This window comes from Geotrypetes seraphini, chromosome 7 (genome assembly GCF_902459505.1).
Source record: "Geotrypetes seraphini chromosome 7, aGeoSer1.1, whole genome shotgun sequence".
Taxonomy (NCBI): Eukaryota; Metazoa; Chordata; class Amphibia; order Gymnophiona; family Dermophiidae; genus Geotrypetes; species Geotrypetes seraphini.
Genome location: NC_047090.1, coordinates 58,361,117 through 58,385,561, shown reverse-complemented (window position 1 = coordinate 58,385,561; position 24,445 = coordinate 58,361,117). Strand labels below are relative to the sequence as shown.

The 24,445-nt window shown below is 42.1% G+C and overlaps 2 protein-coding genes across 4 annotated transcripts in view; one reads left to right on the top strand and one right to left on the bottom strand.

Moving 5' to 3' along the window:
* KIAA0930 (KIAA0930 ortholog) overlaps window positions 1–1,332 on the bottom strand; it is a 218,875-nt gene extending 217,543 nt beyond the window's left edge. Inside the window, exon 1 of one of the 3 annotated variants that reach the window (XM_033951707.1) lies at window positions 961–1,332. In XM_033951707.1, the coding sequence (XP_033807598.1) occupies window positions 961–1,102 (142 nt within the window). In that variant the 5' untranslated portion in view covers window positions 1,103–1,332. The remainder of the gene's footprint in view (window positions 1–960) is intronic. The other 2 variants (XM_033951705.1, XM_033951706.1) reach the window with 2 other exon arrangements.
* Window positions 1,333–1,539: 207 nt separating this feature from the next.
* The window catches only part of UPK3A (uroplakin 3A), a 78,605-nt gene continuing 55,699 nt past the window's right edge, over window positions 1,540–24,445 (top strand). The window contains exon 1 of the mRNA XM_033951712.1: window positions 1,540–1,579. Coding sequence (XP_033807603.1) covers window positions 1,555–1,579 — 25 coding nt within the window. The 5' untranslated portion in view covers window positions 1,540–1,554. The remainder of the gene's footprint in view (window positions 1,580–24,445) is intronic.

Genomic DNA, 24,445 nt, shown 5'->3' with positions numbered 1-24,445 from the left:
GTCTGACAGAAATTCAACCCATAAGGTGCAAGAAAGCACAACAGGTCTCCAACAGTAATAATTAACAGGTTTCTCAATTTGACCACACCAAGGCAATTTAATACAGTAGCTATTTTTTTTTTTAATACAAAGCAAGTTTAGATCCTTTTATTATATGAGAACCGACATGAATGTTTTCTTTCAACGCATTTTTACTAACTACATAAATAAATGGTTCACTTTTGTTTTCCCTAAAACACTTAAGGAAAAGCTATCGTTTGCCGATTCTTCCGACCCGTCATTAAAAGAAACCCTTCGTGTCTGTACAGAAACGACCAAGGCTCCTTTTACTAAAACGCTTTAGAGAGATATTCATCGCGTGCCGGAGAGGTAAATGCACCGACGCTCGTAGGAATTCTAAGAGCGTCTTTGCACTTACCTCACCTGCTCGTGGTAGAAACTTCTACTGTACTGCCGTTTAGTAAAACCCAGCGTAAACTAAGAAGAACCTAAACATATTCCACTCACATGAATCAGCAAGCCCAGCTCTTCTATCTGATGTGTAATAAAGGAAAAGTGTGATGTTCAAAAATCTATAATGCTAGTTGTCATCTTCGTTTATTAAAAGAATCATGAGAGTGGCATCCTTGAGAATAAGAATTTGGTGAGAGTAGAATTATTCGTATAGGACAATTCTGAAAGTAAAGCAAACACACACACACATAAAAAAAAAAAAAAAATACTCCAGGCAGTGAAATTCCTATGGGTATGGAATTATAGAAAAAAAAAAAGTCCCATAATTTTTAGAACAGATAAGAGCACCATTTCTGGTAGTCATGTACATCACTACAGAGTCATTTTCTGAAGGAGAGGTACCAAACACAATGCCCCCTCCTCTTTTTGAAGCTGTGTAGAAATAATTTCCTCCCCACTCTTTTTTTTTTCAGTCTGTTTAGGGAGGAGCCCCCTCCTTCAACTCACCCAGCCCACTGATCTCCTGCCTGATATTGGAGCGGTTCCTCTCTTCCACTATCGCCCGAAGCATCTGCTGGAGGGAGCGGTCCAGCTCGCCATCCTCTTCCTCTGCCTGCCCAGCCCGGCCAAAACTCTTAACGGACGCCATGAGCCTCCCAGAAATGATTGCATCGCAGTCCTCCAGTCAGAGCCGACGCAGGAATGCCCCTGCCACAGTGCGCACAACGGCCTCGCTCTCTTCGTCTTTTCTGTCAGGGACTTAGGAGGACGGTCAGGCTTGTTGCTTTTCTTCCCCCCTCCACCCTCGAGAAGTTTTCCGATTCTATGGACACCAGCCGTGGACAGAACCAAGAGATCAGAGAAACAAAACAAAAAAAACCCACCCCAATAACAAACACCCCCCTCCCCCCCTAGCAAGATCCACTTCCGCCTCCAGCCGGCAATCAGCTGAGCGCACACAGACTGGCTAGGACACTTCCTGCAACAAGAGGGAGGAGGGCTTTAAACACACAGCGGCCGCCTTACCGCGGGCGGTGCCTTGCCCTCTTCTGCTTATGCCATCACGCGCCGACGGTTTCCCCCAGCCCTCCCTAGGAGACAATGCGCCGGGGGAAAGGGAAAGGAGGTTGGTTGATCCGCTCTGATGATACAATCGGGTACTGTATATACAAGGATACTTCGGTGCTCCCTTCTCCATCAAAACGGAGGAGGATTCTCTTATACTTCAGTAGTTTGTTTGGTGTCGCTTGTGCTGACAACCTTTCCGAAATCCACCTTGGATACGGTAGATCTGGGGCACTGGTACTAGTGGTGTAGCTACAATACTTGAGGATCCCAGTTCCCAGATACGGCTCATGACTGAGCAAATAAAGGCTAATTTTCTGAGGATGGGAAAATCCCTGGAAGTTTAGGGACGAAAGAAAGAGTTAAGCCCCTCTTATCTATACCCTTCTCTTCCACTGCAAACTCAAGACTACATCCCTTCTTTCTTGCACCATATGCTTGGAACAGGCTGCCTGAATCAATACCTCATGCTCCATCCCTAGCAGTATTCAAATCCAAGCTAAAAGCCCATTTAAAAAAAAAAAAATTGTTTTCAACTCTTAACTCCCACTCACTGCTGTCAGACACCTATACCCACTGTATCGTTTCTTCTACCATAATCTCCCCAGCCCTGAAATGTCCTGTCTAAATTAGATTGGAAGCTCTTCTGAGCAGGGACTTTCTATTGTATGTTAAAATAAAAATATTGAACAAAATAAATATACAGCACTGCATATACCTTTCAGGCTATAGAAATAATAAAGAGTAGTAGTAGTAGTTAGGCTGCGCTATTCATCAGTAGAATTTAAAATATCAGGGCTTGTGTGGGCACTGACCCGGGCAATGGCAAGAGTGACTGAATAAATCCGAGTAAAGTCTCATTTTATAATCTTTCCAAAAGTGTATGCTATGGTTTAAGGTAGTGGTTCCCAACCCTAGCTTGGAGGACCAGCAGGCCAGTCAGGTTTTCAGGATAGCCCTAATGAATATGCATGGAGCAGATTTGCATGTCTGGCACCTCTGTTATATGCAGATCTCTCTCATGCATATTCATTAGGGCTATCCTGAAAACTAGACTTACCTGGTGGTCCTCTAGGACAGGGTTGGGAACCAACCACTGATTTAAGGAACTTCTGTTTATATGGAGGGGAGGGGGAGAAAAGAAATCCAAGCTAAAAAAAAGTAACTTTCACTCCCACAGACTATGATCAAAATTAATCTCTTTCATTCATGATATGTAAGTTAACTATTTTTTTCTGCAAGCTGAACTTCAGAGTCCTTCCTCCTTGGTGTTTGCTGCATGCTGCCTAGGGAGAGGAAATATGTGCAAATGTGTCTGAGTACATATTAAACACTTCAGGTGTTAAAAATGTTATGCAGTATTTATTCTTTTGCACAAGATGATGCCCATGTGTTATCAGAATTACTAAAACAAGAAGAAAACCTGTGGAACCGATGATCTTGATGCAGTCTTTATTTGAAAAAGGTGCAGATTGAAGAAACCAAAATAAAAAAAGTAAAAATAAAAATACACAGTAAAAGGTTTGTGGTATAGACCCGACACTAGACATGTTTCGGTCATGAAAGACCATCTTCTGGGGTCTATGGAATAGAGAAATATAAGAGAAATGTAAAGGATAGGGAGAATAGGATGGAAAAAATCCAGGAAAGAATGCGTGGCCGTGGGGCAATCTGTGGACTCAAGTATGCCATGCAGTAATGAATACACAAGGGTGGGAGGTGATGTGATAATATATGCCCGAGCTATTGTGAACAAAAAAGACTATGACCCAAGAAATACTAAATTACAGAATTACTAAACATGCAAAAACCCAAATAAACATAATCACACAGGACGGGTTATCGTACTCCAGCTATGGGACTGATGTACTTTGCAAGTTCCTTTGTAGGAAGGACCCAGCCACAGAAGTTTTACTTTTGGTGCCACCTTAGTTAAATATTATACAAAGCATGTATCTTATGAAAAACTCTGAAGAATCTTAGATTTTTCTATCCAACAAAATAACATTAACTGCATTAGTAGAACATCTTACATTGTATGTAATAAGATTGTGGCTTTGCACAATTTTCCACCCAATTTAGCTGTTTCTGAATCCATTCTGACTTGTTAGCTTTCCAGCGTAAAACTGGAAAATCTATCATCTTTCTAGACATTTTCTATACATCTGACTGCTCCTGAGTGGGTATCCGAGACCTCTACTCTGTTGGGTTGCTACATAGAGTTTCTAGCCAGTACATTCTAGGCAAATGTGAGTGATTGTGGTTGTGGCACAACCAGCATATGATAATCTAATGGACCTAAAGAGGACAAGTTGAGGAATTCCTATGTACATCTGACAGGAATATCTGCAAACAAAAGTCTCTTGTAAATAACCTACACACATCTCTGCAAAATAGAGATACAAGTGCATTTGTCTCTGGGCAGGACATTCAGCTTTCTGACCATGCTGCTTTTGTGCAGTGTGCCTAAGCACTGAAGAAAGTGGAAGATGTTGAGCACTTCAGGGTAGTAATGTTAGATTTTTTTTCATAGACTTAAGTACATTAAAAGAAGAGTATCAAGTACGGTAATTATATTTCTTTTTTTTTTTTTTTAATGCTGTATTTTGATCCTGTGACTTATATTAGGAAAAGAGAAATCTGACAGTCTGGGGGGACACAACAATAGTAAAAGTGCCTTATTTCATTAAAGATGCTGTGGCACATATGCATGCTCACACACCTGCTTTGAGTCTGGAGACCAGCTAGGATGCCCTCTCCTGGTGAACATGGCACTGCCTTGTCCCTCTTCAGCCTGTTTCCATTTCTTTTGGGCCTCTCCCAGCATAGGTTAAAGATGTAGAAAAAAACTCCTTTATGCTGCCACAAATGTAATTCTTTACTGGCAAGAGCATATTTACATAGGTGTGACTGAGAATTCCCCAGTTGTCAGTCCTGGTTTCCTGAACCACACGGTTCATTCCTAACAAACTTCAAGCAAACTCTCCTTAGAAACTACACAGCTGGTTAGTATAATTATATGGGTTTATGCAACATCTTGTTAGGGCTAGGACTGACTAGCCTTACTAGGACCTTGTTGCAAAACTCCTTTTCAGAATTGTGACCTGCTTCCTATGTGCTACAGGTTTACTCCCTCTGTACGCCCATAAGGCTAATCTGCTTTAAAGTTTCCTTTTACATGTCCTAGGCCCTGATTCTCTAAACCAGTGTATCTCAAACTGTGTGCCAAAGCACACTAGTGTGCCTCCTGAGATTTCAGGTGTGCTGTGGTACACTGGGGAGGAGAGGCGCCGACGCCTGCTGACTGCCTATAGGACATGCCTCTCTCTGGCCCTCTTCCCTTCTGGCACCCGCCACTGGCATTTCAGGGCCCACCTGGAGGGCCTTCACGCACACGTAGACATTGACATGATGATGTCACGTATGCATGTGATGTCATCAAGGCGATATCCATGCACTTCCAGGTGCCTTGAGCTACGGCCACTACCTTTAGTGTGCCACGGCTCAAGAAAGTTTGCGGGATACTGCTCTAAACTCACTGTGCCTTTAACAATCGACATTAAACCAGATCTTACTGGTTTAGCGTCAAAGTATTTTACCTACCAAAGAACACAGTGACTCACCAGTCTTTTCCATGCTTCATTGCAGCCTTTGACTCTATGTAAATGTAGTACAACAAGGTCAATAATATTAAAATGAGCACTCCAGGCAATATAGGCAGTCCCCGGATTAAGAACAAGTTACATTTTTAAAGCTGTTCTTAAGTTGCTGCCAAAAGGATGCTGGGCTGTATAAAGAGAGGTGTAGTCAGTAGGAGGAAGAAGGTGTTGATGCCCCTGTACAGGTCATTGGTAAGGCCCCACTTGGAGTATTGTGTTCAATTTTGGAGACCGTATCTGGCGAAGGATGTAAGAAGACTTGAGGCGGTCCAGAGGAGGGCGACGAAAATGATAGGAGGCTTGCACCAGAAGACGTATGAGGAGAGACTGGAAGCCCTGAATATGTATACCCTAGAGGAAAGGAGAGACAGGGGAGATATGATTCAGACGTTCAAATACTTGAAGGGTATTAATGTAAAACAAAATCTTTTTCAGAGAAAGGAAAATGGTAAAACCAGAGGACATAATTTGAGGTTGAGGGGTGGTAGATTCAAGAGCAATGTTAGGAAATTCTACTTTACGGAGAGGGTGGTGGATGCCTGTAATGCGCTCCCGAGAGAGGTGGTGGAGAGTAAAACTGTGACTGAGTTCAAAGAAGCGTGGGATGAACACAAAGGGTCTAGAATCAGAAAATAAGATTAAATATTGAACTAAGGCCAGTACTGGGCAGACTTGCACGGTTTGTGTCTGTATATGGCCGTTTGGTGGAAGATGGGCTAGGGAGGGCTTCAATGGCTGGGAGGGTGTAGATGGGCTGGAGTAAGTCTTAACAGAGATTTCGGCAGTTGGAACCCAAGCACAGTACAGGGTAAAGCTTTGGATTCTTGCCCAGAAATAGCTAAGAAGAAAAAATTTAAAAATTTAAATTGAATCAGGTTGGGCAGACTGGATGGACCATTCGGGTCTTTATCTGCCGTCATCTACTATGTTACTATGAGTGTAATTCAGAACTTGTAGATTTTAAAATTCTTGCAGCTTACCTTTGCTTCCAGCTGAGAAAAGGGCTAATTATCCCTACCAATGTTCCTTCTAAGGTACAGCATGCACAACCTTTACACACTGTTCTTAATGTGGCCATGCATAATTGCTGAATCTGCTACAGGAGAAGTATAGGAGTCTATGCCACTGAAAATACTACTCAGTGAAATCAAATGAAGCCGCGACCACGTTCTTAAGTACGAGTCGTACTTAATTTGGATGTCTATTATTCGGGGACTGCCTGTACTCTGGCATCGCCAGGTGATGCACAGACTGAAGTGATGACTTTTAATGCTCCAAAATTACCAGCTGGTCCAGGGGTGTGTTCTGCCACTAATTTCTGACAGGTGGAATGATCAGTAACACTCAGGAAAGCACCCAGACAATATAAAGCATAAACAATAACACTTTATTATACATATATATATATGATAAGAATTAAATACCTTCACCGTATCCCAAGCAAAAACTCCCTTCCCAATTGGAGAATCCAAACAATTGATAGGTGAGTGGGCACGGGAGACTGACCCTTTAGCCTCGTGGCTTCTGTTCCTGTAGCCGGCTAGGATTCTAGATTCTAGGAGCAGAATTCCGTCCTTATAAGCTGCTGAGTTAAACAGCTGGTCCTGCAGTAACAGCGTCCTTTGATTCAGGCATACCCCAGGTCGGTCCCTTTGAAGTTGTTTGGGCAACATTCAGGTCAGTTACCCCCCTGGCCAGTTCCTTTGTTTGGATAACATTCAGGTCCCATTTGGCGTTACTGTTTCCCATCTGTCTTTACTGAGGTTATTTGAGTGGCAAGGAGGTGTTGTAGTTTATTGTCTCTTTGATGCTATCCAGTTGTCATTCAAATAAAGGAAGTCAGGATAGGTGTTACACTGTCTCTTTGATGCTATCAAGAAGGTGTTTGTCCTTTTGGTGTGATCAAGGAAGTCAGATCAAAGAGGTCAGGATCTACAATAAGCAATGTTATTGTAGAGACCATCTGGTCTTGGGGGTCAGGAGTTCAGGTCAGCAGATTTGAGAATACATATTAGTAAACAAAATTATCAGTAATATGCTGGGTCAGCAGACTTGAGAATACATAAACAAAATTATAAGTAATATGCTGGGGCATAACTGGCATAACAGGGTGCCAGTACAAAAGTATGTCAGCATGTGGGGCTGGGGCTGACAATTGCATGACATGGAAGACAGTTCAAAAAATAGGCAGACAACAGAAGATTTTTTTATTTGCCCAGTCAGTACTATGAAGAGTAATGGTAATTTTTGCTGTGATGTCCTAAGTTTTTTCAAACACCCCAGCCCTAAAAATCCATTTGTGACTTTAAAGTGACAGAACCAATCAGGGTTGCCACAGGTACATTAGATAGAGTGTGAGCCTGCTGGGACAGATAAGGAAAAATGCTTGAATACCTGAATAATATGTAATCCGCATAGAATTGTAGGATATGCAGAATATAAATAAATAAAATAAGTACCATATTTCTCCATGTATAGGCCGCAGCCTATACATAGGTTTTACAATCTGCTGCAGTGGGTGTGGCTTCCTTATATGGGGTGGCCTTTCTAAAGACATGATAGATAAGCCGCCTTATTATTAGATCAGCAGTGACACTAGTGGAGTCCCCCATACCTGTAGGTCCCTCGTTGGATGGCTGCCTCCTGTAACGTCGTGGCCAGCACTGCAGGACAGAAACAATCTTTTCAGCATCCAGCCTGACCCCATACTGTTTCCTCAATGCCTGCCGTCAGTTCTCATAGGACTCTTAGATAAGCTGCGGCTAGTAAAATGGGGCGGCTTATCAAAGAATTTTAAAACCTACATCGGCATTTTCTGCGGCCTATACATGAGGAATTACGCTGCAAAAATTCCATAAACAAATTTAAAATCAATCTCAAAACATTTCTATTCAAAGATGCAGATCAAAATTGCAGCTAAGAATCCTGATCAAGGAAAAACAAAATACTGTAACACTAAAAACAAACTAATAAATAGAGAACCACTTTTAAGAAGCGACTCCTGGCTCTTCCTTCTTGTTTTATCATCTCCCTCTTCCCTTTTATTTTCATAATGCAATAAAAATCCCCCTCCCCCCTTTGCCCTTTTTAAATTTTGTCCTTGTCTTGACCTCAACCTGCCCTATTTTTATTTCTATTTTATTAAGATATTTTAAAATTTTAATACTGTAAACTGGCCAGATACTTGTGATGGTTGGTATACCAAATTAAGAATAAATTTGAAACTTATATGTACAGTATGTGTAAAAATTGCTTTCTCAAGTGCATGTATTAAAGGCATGTCTTATGAGCTTTCGTGGAAAACTGCCGTTGGTTTTCTGGCAGTTCTTTGCATCCTCCTCTCCCTACCCCTCCATCTATTACTTCTACCAGGATTAGCTTTGTCCTCCTCCTCTTCCCCTCAAGTGTGACATCAGAAGAGGGATGCCCAATTGGCCTCGTCTTCCCTCCACCTTCTCCTTCCCAAGTGTGATGTCAGCTGGCAGCAGTGGAGGAGTAGGGGATAGCCCTCGCCGGAACGGTATGCTCTACCAGGGCTTCACTGGCCAACACTTTGCCATTGTACATCACGCCGAGGTGGTTCAGCTCGCACAGCAGTGAGTGACCCAGCTTCTTTTCTCTTTGTGGCATAGGAACAGACTGATCCTCTGTGTTGGGGTGGGATCCCAAAACCAGGGATCTAATATGTTCTCTGCAGCAATATATGTGCTTTGGGTTGCAAACATTTAAAAGCACAATGTTCAAATTTTTTTTGGCACTTTTACATTTTCATAATTAGCTTTACTGGAATTGGGGTGGATAGGGTGTTGTGAGGTAGAATTTATGCCGGTTCTTTGACTCACTCAAACTAAAAAGATCAGTGGAGTGGGGGGTACATCCCTCAATCTCAGAGCTTCTGCTAATGGAGCCCTTGATCTGGGAAATGCTGCCCCTCCTCCACAAGCACTGGCAATCAGTCAACACAACATCCAAGTCCTCTGCTCGCATGAACTTAATTGTTGAGTAACACAGTTACCAATCACAATAGATACTGTAAGAACACGGTGTGACTGTTAAATTTATACACAGTATTTTGTGGAGCAGGAGAGTAGCTAGAGTTTATTAATGCAGAATCACTAACTTTTCTCTCTTTGCTTTTTTTTGCCTGTGGTTGACTGGTGGTCATCCCAGTCCCTTCAGACATTTTGGTTTGGATGGGTCCCTTCCTGCTGCCTACCCAAAAGTATAGGCCATGCATTGGTCCTTTTAAGTGATTTGGACACCGAGGCATATTCACAATCTGCCAGTGCACAGGTCCCCATGGACCTGTGAAGTAAAGGCTGCTTTGTTTACCTCATTGGAATAACTACAAGACAGCATTGTATCTTCCAAAACAGACAATATTTGTTTATTGTTAGTATAAAAACTTACAAAATTACAGCAGCAAAGGCATAGCAGAAAAATATATTGTCAGTTCAGAATATGCAATGGAGAGAAGAACTTGCACCCATATGCTTAGCAGGGAGCTAGCAGTTCCCCGTAGCATAAGTAAGTGAATCTCTCTGGCCCTATCTGTGATGCACATTTTTTTTATACAGAGAAATTCTTCCTTTGTTCAAAAAAGCCCATCCCCGAATTCTGGTCATGTGACTCCCTATTGGTACAAAAAATGTATACCTAACTATTCCTCCTCTCAGTCCACGCCTCTCTCACTCCCCCCCCCAAGAGGGGGGCCCCTAGCAGAAACAGAGAATTCTTGGTGAACTTTCTTCCTCCAGCGCTGAGATCCTTATCACCTTGCAGATGCTAATTAGTGGTTTTACAATTCTGTGCATCTTCAGGATGGCGTCCTTGTATGCTGAAAGTTGGCAAAGGTGACCTTTCAACAATCCAGCTGCTTGGTTCCCATAACTCGGTTCAGAGACAGGGAGCAAATGTTTTGGTACCAAGTTCTCTCATCTCGCTACACCCACATCGTCCTGCAGGGATCCTTGCTCATTATAAATGTTTTATGGCTTTCCAGGGTGCCTGGCATATGAAGTCATACAGCACTGATAACAATTCAGCAGAACCTTGGAGAAATATCCTCCCAGCAGGGAATGGAGACAGGAACTTTGCAGCACAAAGGCCAGCTGGGTTAGCATTTCAAAGGATACATGAGTTCACAGACAGCAAGGTACAGGCCGGGCCTGGCTATGGGAAAATATAGGTCTAAAATGTCTGTAGTGTCCAGCATACACAAATGAGGTCAGTATGTCCAGTTTATTCATCTGTATGTCCAGGTTATCCATGTCACCTGCTAGCCACCAGTGACTCTCACTCTGCCAGTGACTCTCCTGGCCACAGTGACTCTCTCCCTGCCATCAGTTACTCTGGCCCTTGAGGGCTTACCGGGAGTTAGGCTCATGCCAGCATTCCTCCTCCCAAGGGTCACCTTTGAGTCCTAGTTTCCCAAAACTCAACAATATGCTCATTATCCTCTGGAGAGTCTTGAATAGGGTCTCCCCTCTTTTGGTTGAGTGCATTTTAGTCCAATCCAAGATCTCTTAGAGTCCTATAATACAGAAGAGGAGACTCTTCCCCCCCCCCCCCCCTTTCTGGGTCTTTTCCTAGTCTTGAGGGTCTCTTACATAGCTTCAGAGTTCTTTTATCTCTGTAGAAGTAACCTATGAAAATTAATCCACTTTCCCTTTCTTGGATTTCTTTTATTAATAGTCACCCCAACCAAGGCATCCCTGTCTAGAAGGATCCAATCCAATCCTTGATCTTATGTACTGATTCTTCCCAACAATGACGCTCAACTCAGTTTACAAAAGATTATATAAGACAAGGAAAAGCAAGATATTAAAGCACAGGAATCATTATTTCTTATCCTTATTTATATTAAAGAGTCTGTTAAGAATTTCTGAAATAGAAAAGTTTTTAAAGTTTTCTGAAAAGTTGGTAAAGAAGGAAGAAGTCTAACTTCAGCAGGAAGATTATTCTAGATTTTTGCAAAAGAAAAAACAGATGATCAACAGATCTTACCTAAAGCTTTAATTCCCTTAATAGAAGGAAAGGCAAGTTTATATTTAAGAACATAAGAAGTTGCCTCCGCTGAGGCAGACCAGAGGTCCATCTCACCCAGCGGTCCGCTCCCGCGGCGGCCCTTCAGGCCTATTGCCTGAGCAGTGATCCCTGACTATTTCTATAACTTACCTCTTACTCCTATCCCTATAATCTGCCTCTACTCCTATCTGTACCCCTTAATCCCTTTGTTCTCTAGGAACCTGTCCAAACCTTCTTTGAAGCCCTGTAACGTGTTTCTGCCTATCACAGCCTCCGGAATACAGAGGGATATCTGGGTCCTGCCATCACTCTCCTAGTCTTTCTACACTGACTAGAACCTCCCCAAGCAGGACTGCAATTTTCCCAGTCATATTCCTCTTCCCAGGAAGTAAATGAGAAGACCCCTGATCCTTACATTCCTGGGACGGGATTGTTCAAGCAGGCTGGAAGACTTGAAAATCGAGGCCAAAAGAATTGCCAGAATGGATTCTCTCTCCCACGTGACTGGGCTAGAGACTCCCTTCTGTAAATTCAATTAACAGACGAGGAAAAGCCATGTAATAAATATTTTTTATTGACAGAGCTCCCATTGTCTGGGAAGAGCAAGCCCTCAGAATTTCAGTGCTCTTCAAAGAGAGAAAACAAGGCAAACAGATTTATGCCCTATGTAAACATCATTTGTAATAATTATCATGCTTTAGAATACAATGGTACAGTTGATCACATGACTTCCTTTCCAAAAATGCCTTATGTCAGTGTTAACATTAAAAGTCCATTCTGTTAAGTTTTTAAACCTAGCAGGTGGCAATGTTTCACTTTTCTTCCTAAATCACTTTTGATCTCTGATCTTTTCAAATATCAATCATGTCAGTAAAAAGCCCTATATCCTGCAGATTCTAATCTACAAGAAACAGATTCTCCGTAAAACACCCAAACTTCCTGTTCCTCTGAGAACCTTATCCCCATGGATGAATATGAAGAAAGGTACATAAATCTATGTCTCTTAAGAGTCACAGAATCAACCTTCAGAACTTCCTAGCATTAGCTGAAATGTAGAATCAGCAATTTAGACAGGGAATGCCAATCTGTGAGCTTAATCTCTTTATTACAAGGCCTCAAGGCTGAGTTTCCAATATAATGTGCAGGTACTGTATTTTAATTTATTCACGTAATTTTGAGTCATTCACAATCTCAGTTTTCATATCATCAGTGACAACTATCACACCTGTAAATTCCAGGAATCTTCAACAGGATGTACACCACATCACATTGCCTAAATTAGAAAAAGTTGTTTGGGAACAAAAAGAATCAAAACAATTAAAGAAATCTTGGGAGCTTCTTTAGGGATTCAATAAGGTCCCTCATATATCTGTAACTATAGGATCTCCTATCTCTGTCCAGAGCTGCAGGTATAGATACCTCTTTCCACCCTCCCCTTCCCCATGGCATTTGGTGAAAGGGCAGTAGCATATGCTTCTACCACCCTCAACCATTAGGACAGCTCCTGGAGGTATAGTTCTATTTGGGTTCTTTAATTCTCATCTCTATGCAAGCTTTCTTGCGCAGGGATTGTCTTGTGGGCCTGCACGTGGTATGTTTTAGGGTGAGGAGAGAGTGGATGCTGAGGATGGGCAGACTGGCCTTTAATGTTTCTATGTCCTCCTCCTCCTCCCTCTCTCCCTCAATTCCTCTCCTTCAAGTGCAACATCAGAAGAAGAGGGCTGCCCAATTGGCCTTTCTTCCCTCCATGTCCTCCTCCCAAGTGATATGTCGGCAAAGAGGGCCCAATTGCATAGATTAAAAAATCAGAACAGTTTAAAGTACAGGTTTCATAATTGTAAATTTGTAAAGAATGTTGTTCCCTTTTATACATTAATAAAAAGACAAATATACAAAATCATCCTTGTTTGAGACATATGAATGCTGGGGATGGAGCTCGCAGGGATGGGGGACAAATCTTTTCCTTGCATCGTGCATCTTTTAAATTCAAAGACTCCTCTGGTCCAAGCTGTACTGGTAGGTGCTGGGGTGTGAACCAGTACATAGATTCTGGTTCATTAGCAGCTTCAGAAGCAAGGCAGCTAAGCTGGTTCTCCCTGCTTGTCAGCTGCTTCGAGCATCTGGAGTTGGGCTTCAGTGGCGGCTGCTTACAGTTGCTTACAGACTACAAAACCTTCAAGAAAGTAATAAAAACCCTTCTATTCAAAAAACACATAAAACCCAACTAACACAATCAGGAATGTCCCAAGCATCACCTGCAACTAATACATATGTAACTCCAATATCTTGACAACTCAGATGTAATCCTTAGCAACTCAAAGAAATGTACAAACTATTCCCTAAATACTTATAATCTCCGGACAATCCATTTGTAATCCGTCTTGAACCGCAAGGTAATGGCGGAATAGAAATCCCTAATGTAATCTACTGTTGGAGCATCTCCAAGGCCACGGACAACTCGGCTTTTGTATGTAGTCTCAGCTTTCATCTTGGCAGCAGCCATGGCAGCATTGGCTTCCATCTTGGCAGCACTGGCTTCCTTTCTTCTGCTTTTAAGTTTCCTTAGTTTCAGGGCTGCTTCCTGCTCATGGTAGAGAACCTATGCTCTAATGAACTGTGCATCCATTCGCAATTTGATTGAGAAAGCACTCATGGAGGATCAGTTGGAATAGTTTATCCTATGTGTTCTTGAAGATCTAGATGACTCAAATGTGTGCCTGGAAGAGTGAGAGTTTTGAGATGACTTAGATGTGTGTCTAGGATACGCTGTCTTCAGGATCTACTGTTTCATTCTCGGTTTTCTTTATAGCTTTTATTACTGTAGATCTGTGTTTCTAGTCTGTGACTTCTGGTGCTTCTTTTCTGAAATGCCCTGCTCTGTATTGTTTTTTAAGAACTGAATATACTGTACTGTCCTCTACTGGTAGTGCTGGTGACTGGATTGCAGTTGTGATATGTGGGCTTTACAGTCTGACTTTGCTTCTAAAATACTGAGCTTGTCCTTTTCCACCTTCTGCCACAGCCTGGTTAAGTTATCCAGGTGTTTTTCTTGTTCTATTTGGTAAATTTACAGAGCCTTTGGTGTTAGCTTGCAAGACCTTTTGGGCTTGATCTCAGGTTGAAGCTGGGAAAGGTCTGTGAGCACCATGTCTATTGGTTCAGTTTGTTCATTTTCTACAGCAGGCTCATTGTCTAGTTCACTCTGCAATATTACATTCTGCCATTGTATGCGTGTTTGCTTTTTTTGTTTAATAAAGTATTAGCTCTTATGAAGAGGAAGCTAGGTATAGACGGAGGCTTATCTTGGAGCAGTGGTGTCAAACTCAAAACCTTTGCAGGGCCACATTTTGGATTTGTAGGTACTTGGAGGGCCTCAGGAAAAATAGTTAATGTCTAATTAAAGAAATGACAATTTTGCATGAGGTAAAACTCTTTATAGTTTATAAATCTTTCCTTTTGGCTAAGTCTTAATAATAATATTGTAATTTATAGGTAGAGACATATGATCAAGAAGCTGTTTTATATTACTTTTGTGATTATGATAAACATACCGAGGGCCTCAAAATAGTACCTGGCAGGCTGCATGTGGACCCCGGGCTGCGAGTTTGAGACCACTGTCTTGGAGGAAGAGACTGACTGTGCTGGGGCTTACTTACAAAGCTCCTTTTCCTGGCTTAAAGGGTAGCTCTGACTCTGTCTGCTAGAGTAGTACACTGGATCAGATTTCAGTTGCCCCAGAAGTCAGAGGCGGTGGGAGGGGTGAGGGTAGCTCTGAGTCGGGACCTTCCCAGTGAGTCTGTCTCCAAGCAACTGATAGCTAGATAGAGAGAGACTACAGAGATCAGGTTTTTCTTTCTTCGTACATGCAGAGGTGTTTGTAGTAGAGAATGATGCAGGGAAAAGATATTATCTCCATGAGCTCCATCCCCGTGAACTCTGTCCCCAGCAGCATCCATACAAACCTCAAACAATTATAATTTTGTATACTTGTCTTTTTATTAATGTAAAGGGAATCAACATTCTTTACAACTTAAAAACTATGAATCACTCAGCCTATACCAGCACAACCTGCACTTTAACTGTTATGATTTTTTAATCCATGGATGAACAATAAATCATCGACAATTTATAGGTTCAGTTTAGCTCTCCTTTCTTCCACAGTCCTTCCTGCAATAGAGAATGTCCTCTCTAAAGATGTGCTGGTAGCTGGAATGCTCAGGATCCCCTTGCAACATTTGCTAGTTTTGGCCAGCTCTGCTGCTTATTTTTCCAAAATGTCAAAACATCAGCAGCATCAGTTGAACATAAATAACCATCTACCTGAGACATTGTTCCATAACAGTCACTCAGGAAACCAACGGTTGCATCCATTTTCATTATTTTGGAGGGACCTGGCCTTGGAAGCTCTTCCAAGTGATTGCTCTCTGGAAATGTGGAAGATCCTGATATGCTGAACTCAAGCCTTCCATTTCAAGCTCTTGGTACAACCTCCTTAAAGATTTGGTTGCCTGTGTTTATATGTGGGTGTAATACTTGACAAATTTTAGTAAATTCAATCTATTAATATATCAGTAATATTGGGGGAAAAAAGCCTCAAGAGTTTGGAACTCACTGCAAAGTCAAAGTCAAGCTATTCAATCTTTATTGTTTGAATAGTCAGCATAGATTGCTGTATTACTTCATTGTGCAGTCATTGGCAAAAAAAACCCGATATACAGTGATAATTATTTTTTCTTTCTTTTTATTATTCTCTTAAAATCCCTCTTGTCTTATCTATTCTTATAGCCAAGAGCAGCCAATACAGTCTATAACAATCAGCAGTGTTTACCGTTATTCAATTATGCCAAACGAACCTGATTGAATTTTTTGATTGGGTGACCAGAGAGCTGGATCAAGGACATATGCTAGATGTAATTTACTTGGATTTCAGCAAAGCCTTTGATACAGTTCCTCATAGGAGGCTGTTGAACAAACTTGAAGGACTGAAGTTAGGACCCAAAGTGGTGAACTGGGTCAGAAACTGGCTATCGGATAGACGCCAGAGAGTGGTGGTTAATGGAAGTCACTCGAAGGAAGGAAAGGTGACTAGTGGAGTCCCTCAGGGTTCGGTGCTGGGGCCAATCCTGTTCAATATGTATGTAAGTGACATTGCTGAAGGGCTAGAAGGAAAAGTGTGCCTTTTTGCAGATGATACCAAGATTTGTAACAGAGTAGACACCGAAGAGGGAGTGGAAAATATGAAAAAGGATCTGCAAAAGTTAGAGGAATGGTCTAATGCCTGGCAACTAAAATTCAATGCAAAGAAATGCAGAGTAATGCATTTGGGGATTAATAATAGGAAGGAACCGTATATGCTGGGAGGAGAGAAGCTGATATGCACGGACGGAGAGAGGGACCTTGGGGTGATAGTGTCCGAAGATCTAAAGGCGAAAAAAACAGTGTGATAAGGCAGTGGCTGCTGCCAGAAGGATTCTGGGCTGTATAAAGAGAGGCGTAGTCAGTAGAAGGAAGAAGGTGTTGATGCCCCTGTACAGGTCATTGGTGAGGCCCCACTTGGAGTATTGTGTTCAGTTTTGGAGACCGTATCTGGCGAAAGACATAAGAAGACTTGAGGCGGTCCAGAGGAGGGCGACGAAAATGATAGGAGGCTTGCGCCAGAAGACGTATGAGGAGAGACTGGAAGACCTGAATATGTATACCCTAGAGGAAAGGAGAGACAGGGGAGATATGATTCAGACGTTCAAATACTTAAAGGGTATTAACGTAGAACAAAATCTTTTCCAGAGAAAGGAAAATGGTAAAACCAGAGGACATAATTTGAGGTTGAGGGGTGGTAGATTCAGGGGCAATGTTAGGAAATTCTACTTTACGGAGAGGGTGGTGGATGCCTGGAATGCGCTCCCGAGAGAGGTGGTGGAGAGTAAAACTGTGACTGAGTTCAAAGAAGCGTGGGATGAACACAGAAGATTTAGAATCAGAAAATAATATTAAATATTGAACTAGGCCAGTTACTGGGCAGACTTGCACGGTCTGTGTCTGTATGTGGCCGTTTGGTGGAGGATGGGCTGGGGAGGGCTTCAATGGCTGGGAGGGTGTAGATGGGCTGGAGTAAGTCTTAACAGAGATTTTGGCAGTTGGAACTCAAGCACAGTACCGGGTAAAGCTTTGGATTCTCGCCCAGAAATAGCTAAGAAGAAAAAAAAAAAAAAAAAAATTTAAATTGAATCAGGTTGGGCAGACTGGATGGACCATTCGGGTCTTTATCTGCCGTCATCTACTATGTTACTATGTTATTATGAAAGGAACACTTATCTTGCAACGTTATATCCAGAAAGCTTCACTCTATTTCGGATTTAGCCTCTTGTGTTTGTCTTTCACCCTACAGTGCAATAGTGTTAATAGTGCAGTGTGATGTAGTGTGAAGGACGTGCCAGTCTTTGGTGTTCGTTTGGCTATGGTTTCCAATGTGGCAGCAGTGCTCCATGCTCAACTTCTGCTCCAGACGAAGAAAAGAAGGGGTGCCAACTAAATTATGCCCTGACGCAGCAGAGTTAAAATAAGAAGGATATATGTGAAATGCTGGCCGCGTCGACTCTGATGTAAGCACCACAGTCAACCCGTTCTGAATGAACAAACACAAGAGGTCAGTCACATGTAATTTGGGGAAATTCTTGCTTGGTATTCTACCAGTTAGTAGAACATCAAGAACTCCCAAGACCTTGAATGTTTAACCTACACTTTTGTGTCTGGTAATTATTTCCTGGTAATTATTTCCAGAGATGGAAGAAAGAGCTAAAGGGTATGACCTGTTCCCTCTTCAAGAAAGCCAAAAAAACAGTTGAGTCCTATCCATAATAATAAAAGGCTAAGCGCGCATGCGCTTTTCAAAAATCGTGATTCCTGGTGTCGTGAGGTGTGCTTCTGTGTCACACCTCATGGCGCCTGCGCTAGCTGGAAGCGCGTGTTCCAGAGACTCCTCCCTCCCGCTGCCGCTGCTCTTCAAAGCAGCCTGCTGAGGTTCGCCAGCCGCTGTAGCGAACCTCGCAGGCCGCTCTCCACCTTCCCGATGCAGATAAAAAAGGAAATCCAGGTAGGACGGAGGCTGCGATCGGCAGCGACTGCAGCTACTCCTCCAGCCGCCTAGCTCCTCTCCGCCGGCCCCGGACGGCAGCCCCCTCCACCCCGTCCTGATCACGAGGGAGTCCGTGCAAGGGGAAAGGGAGGAAGCGTCTCTAGCACCCGTTAATGTAACGGGCTTAAAGAGCTAGTACTGTATACTCCCAGGAAAAAGAAGAAACAGACATAAAACCCTCAGCAGCACTGACAACAGAAGAATAAGTTAACCCTTTACTCCAACGCATGGCTTGTGTTAAAAAGTCTAAGCAAAAATGGAAAAAGAAAGTGGAACTAGTATCTTGGTATATACGTAATTTATTCCAAAATAGTGCAGAAAAAAACATACAATAAAATAAGATAAAATATACACAATTATTATACTGTGTATTTTGTGTCATTGTGTTAAAACCTCAGCATTAGATAACTGCATTCAACATTTGATTCTTCTGCACACTTCTCTGCATCTACACTGAATACTTAATCTTGTCTTTACTATATAATTTAAATGTGGTTTGCACTGATGTCTACCCAAGGATTTGCACAATAAGCTCATGCGCAAAACTCTGTTTTATACCCACAAACTGTGCACCAAAGGTGAGCAAAGTTGTCCATGTAACCTAGCACCTATTGAATCAGTCCCCCATTCTCCTGTAACAGTGGTTCATTACCCAGTCCTCAGCCACACTCAGCCAATCTGTTTTTTTCATGATATCCACGAGGTATATTTGCATAACTGAGAACCCCTGCCCTACACCCAGCAAACAATATGGTCTCATATATTAGTCAAAGACTTGTGTTAATTTAAAGAGAGAGGAAAAAGGGTCTCAGTAACCCTGCAAACAATCCACTAGGGATAAACTTAGTTTGCATATATATGGGGTTCCGGTGTCTATCATTGAGTAGATGATCGTTCACAGACAATATCCCCTTTATTTACTCCAGACCCTTGATAAAGCCTTGATAACAAGTGAACGGGTCCTGTCGGGGATGGGGATTCATTGAACAGTCATTTGGTCCTGTATAATTTGGACGCCGGCAGGCACAGATTAAGATAAATCTCACTCTGCTGTCTTGCACTTGAAATTAACAAATCTAACAAGGTTTTGAAGAAAATTTACTAATAATACACATAATTTAATAAGTGATGTATATGAGAGGTATTTTGGGTCAATGATAGACACTGGAACCCCATATATATGCAAACTAAGTTTAACCCTAGTGGATTGTTTGCGGGATTACTGAGACCCTTTTTCCTCTCTCTTTAAATTAACACAAGTTGGTTATGAGTCATAATTAGGTCTCTTTGTCCTATCATATCAAGTTATAGTATTATAGATTAACCCCTGCCCTACACATCCACTGTAATTGCATTTCATGCATCTGACTAAGCAGACTACTACTGGCTGATATTCAGCCAATGGTGGTCAGCATTTTTTAAAGCACTGGCCATTGCTGACTATTCAGTGCCTGGCCATGACCAGGCACTGGCACTGAATATCCGGTGCAAAGTCAAACTGCACAGGTAGCTAGAATTTATGTAAGTCCCGGCAGATATTCAACTTAGACCTGTCTAAGACAGTTTATTTCAAGTTTAATAAAAATTTGTATACCGCCTATCACTCTTCTAAGTGGTTTGTATATAATAAAAAATAGTAAAATAGGGTAACTTACATTAAAACATACAGGACCTACTGGAACGATATGATTAAGGTAAAGAATTACATTATAAAATAGGAAAGAGAGCCATATAGGGGAAATATAAAAGGAAGAGAGATCCCATCTGATAACCAAAGCAGAAATGAAGATAATGTTTCATAAGGGGCTGAATGCATCTATAAAAAGAAACGTTTTTAGTTTTCCTTTGATACGATCTAGCATTGGTTCATCCCCTAGTTCCAGGGGTAATGAGTTCCAAAGAGATGTATTTATTTATTGGGCTTTATTAACCACCTTTATGAAGAGACTCACCCAAGGTAGTTATGCCCACTCCCAATCTGCATGCCACTCCCTCAAAACACATTAAAAAAAACCTCACTCCCTTACACACCCTTGAAGCAAGGAGTGTGTCCTCCATTCCCTCTGGAACAGCAAGCCCCTCTCTCCCCCTGGAGGGTGACAAACTTAAATGCCCACTTCCTGGTGGTCCAGAGGGGAAATGAGCAAAAATGATGCCCACTCGCTCCTGCCAAGTGCGGCTGCCTCCTTTAAATGGCTGCCATGAACTAGAGCCTGACCAAAATCAGGATCTTAAATTTTTGCCAAAAACAAATCTGTGACTGAAACTGGCTGCTCAGTTTTGGTAAAAACTGAAACCAAACTTGCCTCCCCTCAACAGTTCCTCCTCCTGATCACAAAAGCTCCCCTTTCTGAACCTCCACCCCAGAAGCGACCCCCTTCTTGGCCTAACTTGTCATGGGAGGTCCTGACAGCCATTTTGAGCTTGGAACCAACATAGGCAGGAACAAGTCTCCTGCCAATGCTGCTTTTAATCTCAAATTGCAATTGGGCTCTCCCATCATGGACAGGAAACTCAAGATATCTAGAGGCTACTTGACCAACAGAGTGTCTTCAGGTAGGGTCGGGAGGGCCTATTGATGGTTATGAGGGGTAGGGGAGGTGTGGATCATGGTGGTGTGAGGAGAGTTTTTGTTTCATTTGAAAATACACTGGCATATTTGGCTAAGACCCAAACTCAGATTTTGGGCCAGTTTAAGTGCCGAATCCAAAACCAAAACCCAAATTCAGTTAGCCTCAACTGTGACATTTAGCCGCAGCTTTACAGTACAAGGCACTAGATGTTGTGACACCAGGCAAGAGTGAGTGTGTATCACTCCTGCTTGTTTCCTCACAGGACTACCAGGAAATAGGCAGGTAAGCCTGCCATGATCTGGGAGGAGGGGAACTTGCTGTTCCAAGGCAGTAGGGGAAGGGAAGGGATTCCTGGGGGAAGGATTCTGATGTGCTTCAGGGGTTGGGAGAGAGAGAGGGAGGATCTTGATGCCTCTGGAATATCAGAAGGGAGATCTGCATACTTAGCCTGGGATCCAGAAGTTTTGAGGTGGTAGCCAATATTCGGCACCAGCACTCATACAGCTAAGCAGGCAAATTTAGGATTAAACCTCCTGCTCAAAATAAAAAATGTTGACCAAATAATTTAAAAAGAGGATTGTTAAGAAATGCAATAAATAAATATATCTAGCAGCATATGTTACAATAATCTAGACTTGCAACATTGGCTATATTATAATTTATAGTAGACATTATCCTTGTATGCATGTGCATGCGCACACACATATGGAAAGTACTTTTAGCCCAGACTCTTATGAATGCTTTTTTTTTTCTCACTAGCTGCCTTGTGCATTTGCAAGGCAATGGATTCCTCCATGGTTGAGTTATTTGAGTAAATGATCTGTACACTGACATGTCCCTTGAGAGAAAAATGCCAACAAAAAAAAATAAATTCCATGACACAGCTTTTTAAACATCTCATGGAAAGGTTGGCAGCATTTTTGGAATTATGTCTACATTTAACTTTTTCCTCAGTTGAGCAAGAAATAACTATGCTGACTCCTCATTCAAGTTTGGAATGCAGTTTCTTTTGAGTTTCAAAGGCATCTGAGGTAAGTTATACAAAAAGGGGAAGGGTATCAGGTTAGGATAAATTCCTCACTATGCAAATGAACTGAGGATGCTAGTGGGGAGTGGTATACAAGGGTTGCAATAATGAAAGATTAGAGTGTTTCCAAAAGCTGGTGTTCCAGCAAAACCTGTCCACAACACAAAACAAGCCTTAACATAAGTCATTCATCAACAGCTTAATAGAATAACATACCTCTAGCTAATCACCAAGCCAATCCCTCCAAATGATATGCATAGCTGAACAAATGGTTTCAAGGACAACATTCCTTTTATGTTTACATTATTAAAATACTTAGGGCCAGAATTATCAAAACATTTGCCTTGGAGAAGTAGCCTAATGGTTAGAGCAGTGGACAGAGACCCAGGAATTCATGCTCAAATGTCACTGCTGTTTCTTATGATCTTAGGCATGTCTCTTGCCACGAGCAAGAGTAGGCAGTTACTGTAAGATATGCATGCAAGTTACTGGGTGCATAATGCAGAAAGGGGGTATTCACAGAAGTTAACATGCATGCACACATGGGTGCACACTATATTAAATGAATAGTACCGAGGTCATTGTCTATTCTGCAATACACAGAAATAAGCATAGTAACAGACGACCTACAACTCTACCCTCTACCTCCCGCTAGGCTGACACCAAGACAGACAAATCTATAACCCCCAGTCTTGTTTAACTTAAATAAAGACCTGAATGACCGGGAACAAGTTTCAGCTAAATGAATCCAAGCCAGAACTTCTCTGGATCCACATAGATCATTGCATATACTCCCGTCCATCCTTTTCCTGGGGCACAAACACCCTTACACCCAAGGATAACATCCGCAGCCTAGGAGTAACTCTCGACTCAAACTTATCAATGACAGATCACGTATCCAAACTAGTATCATCCTCCTTCTACTACCTCTGCCAGCTAAAAACCATACGTGCATAGTTCTCAGAACCTGAATTTGCCCAACTATTGTACGCTTTCGTACTATCCCGTATAGACCATTGCAATACAGTGGGCTTGCCTACCAAAACTCTCTCCTGCCTCCAAAGGGTGCAAAATGCTGCAATCTGCCTCCTGAAAAACCAAGGCATCCGTGACCACATTAACCCCGCATTAGCTTCTATGCACTGGCTGCCCATTCAAAAGCGCTGCGCCTTCAAGGCCCTGGTCCTCGCTTTCAAAACCTTCCATGAAACAATTCTGCACTACATGAAAACTAAACTACAAATCTACTTCCCAAAGCGACCACTGAGGTCCCAAGGAGAAAAACGACTAACCATACCTCCTGGCCTCTCCCTCAAAACTGAAACAGCCCGCAAATGCTCCTACTCACATTTCATACCCAGACTATTGCACATCATCCCCCCATCTATTAGAACACTAGATGGACTTTGGAGCTTCAGGAAGGCTGTGAAAACCTTCCTCTTTACAAACCCAGCACCTTAAGGACTTGCACCCAGAAATGCCATTCAGAGTCAATGCACCTACGTCACCTAATCTCACCAGATGCTACTTAGTGTATATGTTTTATTGTCATGTTTATATTGTAAATTATGTCATCTCTGTCCTGTCTCAATTATATTGTGGATGTACTTTGTAACCCGTTCTGGGCTCCTTTGGGAGGACAGGCTAAATAATTGAATAAATAAATAAATTTCCTAAGTTGGTCCTAGAGTATACCCTTCCCAGTAAGGTTTTCAGGATATCCACAATAGATATACATGAAAGATTTGCATATAATGGAGGTGGTTAATGCAAATCAATTTCATGCATATTCATTGTGGATATCCTGAAAACTTGACTGGCAAGGGGGTGTTTCAGGACCAACTTGGGAAACACTGAGCTAGAGAATCAAAGTAGGTTTGGATGTAGGTATTTTTTTGCAGCCAGCAGGTGGCAGAATTATATCAGTAAATCCTTAAGCAAGGCAAACCACAAGACAGAAAAATCCAAATTGGATCTAATAGAGGAATTATGTGGATCTCAAGCGCTCACAGTTAAAAGCCCGATGTGTCTTACGAGCTGATAACCATAGGGTGAGCTATCATCGGTCCTTTTAAATTCTCTCTAAATATCTTTATTATAAATTTTTTAATTCTCTTTTTATATATTGAAAAGCTTATTAATTATTCTGATTTCCTGTTAACAGCCAGTGCTCCTATTTTCCACTGTATAAATGATAGAGTACTTAGCTTGATGCTGTAATGACGTGATGACGACGGAAGATCTCCGTTTCGCTCTTATAAACTTTAACAGAGCTTCATCAGGGAAAGTGTAAACTTTAACACTATTTAGATTAGCAGCAGTTCTACTAAATGAAAGACTCCATGGTCTAAAGGCCCGACGTGCCCGACTTAGCTCTCGCCGTCTTCAGAGAGAATTTAAAAGGACCGATGATAGCTCACCCTATGGTTATCAGCTCGTAAGACACATCGGGCTTTTAACTGTGAGCGCTTGAGATCCACATAATTCCTCTATTAGATCCAATTTGGAT